Source organism: Diorhabda carinulata, chromosome 4 (assembly GCF_026250575.1).
Source record: "Diorhabda carinulata isolate Delta chromosome 4, icDioCari1.1, whole genome shotgun sequence".
Classification (NCBI taxonomy): domain Eukaryota; kingdom Metazoa; phylum Arthropoda; class Insecta; order Coleoptera; family Chrysomelidae; genus Diorhabda; species Diorhabda carinulata.
Window position 1 is genome coordinate 33,292,231 of NC_079463.1, and position 3,445 is coordinate 33,295,675.

Below are 3,445 nucleotides of genomic sequence, written 5' to 3' on the forward strand. Positions count from 1 at the left end.
AGTCAATATTATAGTTATTATCCTGATAATAATGTGGCGCCACTTGTATTTAACACATCGACGACGACTTTTTATATACATAATGTGATGTTGATTGCGTGTATTACAAATACCCTTTTTTTTAATTGACCACTATATATAAAAAACTTCCATTGTTAAAAACAACTGTTTTAATTCGGGATCATATAGAATTTATTTTATTAATACCTAAATATGTTCTATGTCATTAAACTGTCACTTGTCATTGTCATGCGCGTACGTCTTGTTTAATACCTTGTAGTGTGTGTTTACTGTACGTATTCTAAATAGGGGTATTAAACCATCGAAAATTTTGATAAAAATTTAGTAAATATCAATAAAATGAATCGTTCTTGGAATAAAAATCCCAATTCGCCTGCAGGATTTGTTTATTTCAATCAAAATTCTCAGAAAGAAGCTACAGATTTTATAGCATTTCAAGATAGCCCCAAACAAAGCAACACATATTCACCGAAATTTCACAATAGTCCCAGAAATTTCAACGACAGGAATCATTTCAGGTATTCCGGTGGACATAAAAAACCTTTTTATAGCCCTAATTGTAAAAATATTTCATGGCACAAACAGAAACAAACAAATACTTCTTGGAAGGAGAAAAACCAGTACGAAAAAAAGCACGTAAGTAAATATATATATATTATTATTACATCTTTAATGTTTCTACATATTTAAGACTGTACCTAATCCAAAAATGATGAGTGCCGATGGACAAAGAGACATGACTTTATATTACGACCCTACTTGTGTTTTGAATCCTTGGGAGGAATTGGAAAAACAAATTTTCGGGAAGAAAAATGAAGAAAATAAAACACCGGAGATTAATAATGATGAAAAAACTACAATAAGTAGTAGTGATAGCAGTAAAAAAGACTCGTCGAGTTCTAGTGACGAAGAAAATGATTCGAGCGAAGAATCAAGTGCAAGTGAACAAAATGAAACAACGTAATAGCGTTATAAAATTGTAAGTTACATAAAACATTAAAATGATGAAAAAATATCAATCACCAAAGTACAAATTAGTGAAAATATTATTTTTATAATGAATGTAATTTTATTATAAATAAATGTACAAATTATTCACTAGTTACACTGATAAGAGTTGATCGGGCTCAATTTTATTAGATTTTTAATGATCATTTTGATGTTTTATATTTTAGTGTTTAACTTTATTGTTTTAAAATTAAAATGGGAAGGCAATATTAATAAATTATTTGATTTAAATGGAATATTTATATAGTTAATATGCATTATAAAGACCAATAGTAATAATAATTAATGTATTATTTGTCAAAATTGCATATAAATCAGCCGTATGGGGCTATCTGGCCCTTGGTTTCAAGATCTTTTGTTATTTCGGTACTTTTTGGCCTTATTTTACTAATTTTCCACTTTTGCTATTATCAAATTTCTTCTAATTTCCTATAGTTATTTTTTTTTATTTTCTTCTTATTTATTTCTACCTTCTTCACCTTTTGTCCATCTATTTTCTGTTATTCTCTCTATTTATCCCAACTGTGTAGCTATTTGTGCTTTAATTATGTTTGGGTGCTAAAAAGGAACTAGAAAAAAGGTTTGTACCCTTTAAAAAGAAAGTAAAAGAGCATGGACTAAACATAAATGAACAAATATATGCAGCTGGGAAGGAATTTGAAAAACTTCGACCAAATAAAAGTGACAATAGTGCAAAATTGGGAGTATGGATTCGATTAAGTCCATTAGTTGAAATACTTGGAAGTGACGGTGATTAGCTAGAGGGAACAAAACGTTTGGAGTCCTAAGAGAATTAGTAAGATCAAAAGATATTTCAAGAGGCGTTAAATTCCAGTTTATGCAACCAATCCCATTGATCTAAGGTATCATGGGACTCTAGTTAAGAGACATTTTGGTACACTAGTTTCCTTCCCGGTTTTCTGAAAGAATAGTTTCGTCTTTCGGTAACCACAATGATTATGAAACTGAATATATAAGCCGTAAATTGCAGTAGATTGATCCAAGTAGTTTCAATTTTCCCATTGATCTAGAGTATCATGGGATTCTAGTTAAGAGACACTTTGGTGGTGCATGAGAATTCTTCAGAACAATGGTTTTGTCTTGTGGCAGGCATCTTACTTCATGTGCATTGAAGATGTATATGACGGTACACTCTTTTCAAAGTTTGAATTTCTTTGGAGTACCACTGGGTTTATTTTTAGACTTGTTTTGATATATAAATGATCTTCTGGTTCTGATGAGTTTTTTTTAATCCAGATGCAACAAATAATTACTGCCATACATCACAGTAAATTTATTTGAATGGTTTAAACTTTCCTAATGATCTGGTATATCATGGAGCCCAAGTTTTAGACATTTTGGTTTTTTTTTTCTTTCAGAGGACTGGTTTTGTCTTCTGGTAGACTTGTTACTTCAAATACATTTAATTTAAAACTAATTCCACGGTATATGTGTTTCCAAACTTCACTTTTAGTTTGGTTCAGTTTCCAGAATTCCGGAAATATCTGTTAGGAGATTTTTCATCTCGGATGTTCATAGTATTTATGTATATAGGATGATTTAAAAAGAATATTGTGACTGTGATCATTATTGGAAATAATAATTGATTTTTTAGTAACAAAAATTCCAATTTTATCGAAAAATATTCCTATTATTTAGTGAATACTTTATATTAAACGTTTTATTGTAAATATGGGTTGAGTAATAAATGCTATAACTATAAATAAGTTTTTTATTTTCCCTTGAAAACATTCAATACATATGGAACACGCTGTTTAATCTACCTATTCCAACAATTACACTGACTGGTCCTTCGAGCCGGATACGAACCAGGCTCGAAGGACCAGATAGTGTTACCAACGATTGCACAAATTGAATAGAACGTAATCGATAAATTTCTTGGAATATCTTGAAATTAGAAGACAATTTTACGACACACTGTATATTAATCATGCAGTAATCCGTGTATGCAGTAGAATTGGTTTAATATATATAAAAACAAATGAGAGCTACTCTATTTTCTAAAATATCTAAATGTTCCCCTCACCAAAATCCGGACCTGTATCCACTGCCGTAATAAATAAAACCAAACAATTTTATTTTGTCTGATATTACCAAAATTAATTTAAAATCGCTTATTTTTTTTTTGTTCTCGTAGTTATATACGAAAAAAGAAATAATTTTGTCGCTATAATGAATTATTACTTCATTTTCTCATACCGTATTTACAGATTTCTGTAATTAATTATGTAAATCGAAAATACCACCATCTATCGGTGATCATACACACACACTATTAATTCCCAAATCTTTTGTGTTATAATAGAATGAGATGGGAGGAACGGCTTGAACACAACTTGGTTTGTTGACGCATGCGCGCATTCTCACTAACAAAGTCCCCTAAAAGTTTTCAATT

The 3,445-nt window shown here is 30.1% G+C and overlaps 2 protein-coding genes across 3 annotated transcripts in view; one reads left to right on the plus strand and one right to left on the minus strand.

Annotated features, from left to right (window-relative positions):
- The window catches only part of LOC130893133 (short coiled-coil protein homolog), a 74,733-nt gene that overhangs the window by 43,152 nt on the left and 28,136 nt on the right, over positions 1 to 3,445 (minus strand). The window lies entirely within an intron of this gene.
- Positions 234 to 2,753, plus strand: LOC130893132 (suppressor of Mek1-like). Of its 2 annotated transcripts, XM_057798967.1 has the most exons (3): positions 259 to 657; positions 713 to 1,000; positions 2,409 to 2,753. In XM_057798967.1, exons 1-2 carry the CDS (start codon positions 361 to 363, stop codon positions 983 to 985), a joined length of 570 nt encoding a protein of 189 aa, XP_057654950.1. In that variant the 5' UTR covers positions 259 to 360; the 3' UTR covers positions 986 to 1,000; positions 2,409 to 2,753. The 2 variants fall into 2 exon arrangements, with proteins under 2 accessions (XP_057654949.1, XP_057654950.1); XM_057798966.1 differs by having other exon boundaries at positions 234 to 657; positions 713 to 2,753.

What these genes read in the sequence shown, in the direction of transcription:
- LOC130893132 (XM_057798966.1), top strand. Translation starts at nt 361, where the DNA reads ATGAATCGTTCTTGGAATAAAAATCCCAATTCGCCTGCAGGATTTGTT. An exon ending in ACCAGTACGAAAAAAAGCAC is followed by an intron (nt 658 to 712) that starts GTAAGTAAATAT and finishes TACATATTTAAG; the next exon opens with ACTGTACCTAATCCAAAAAT.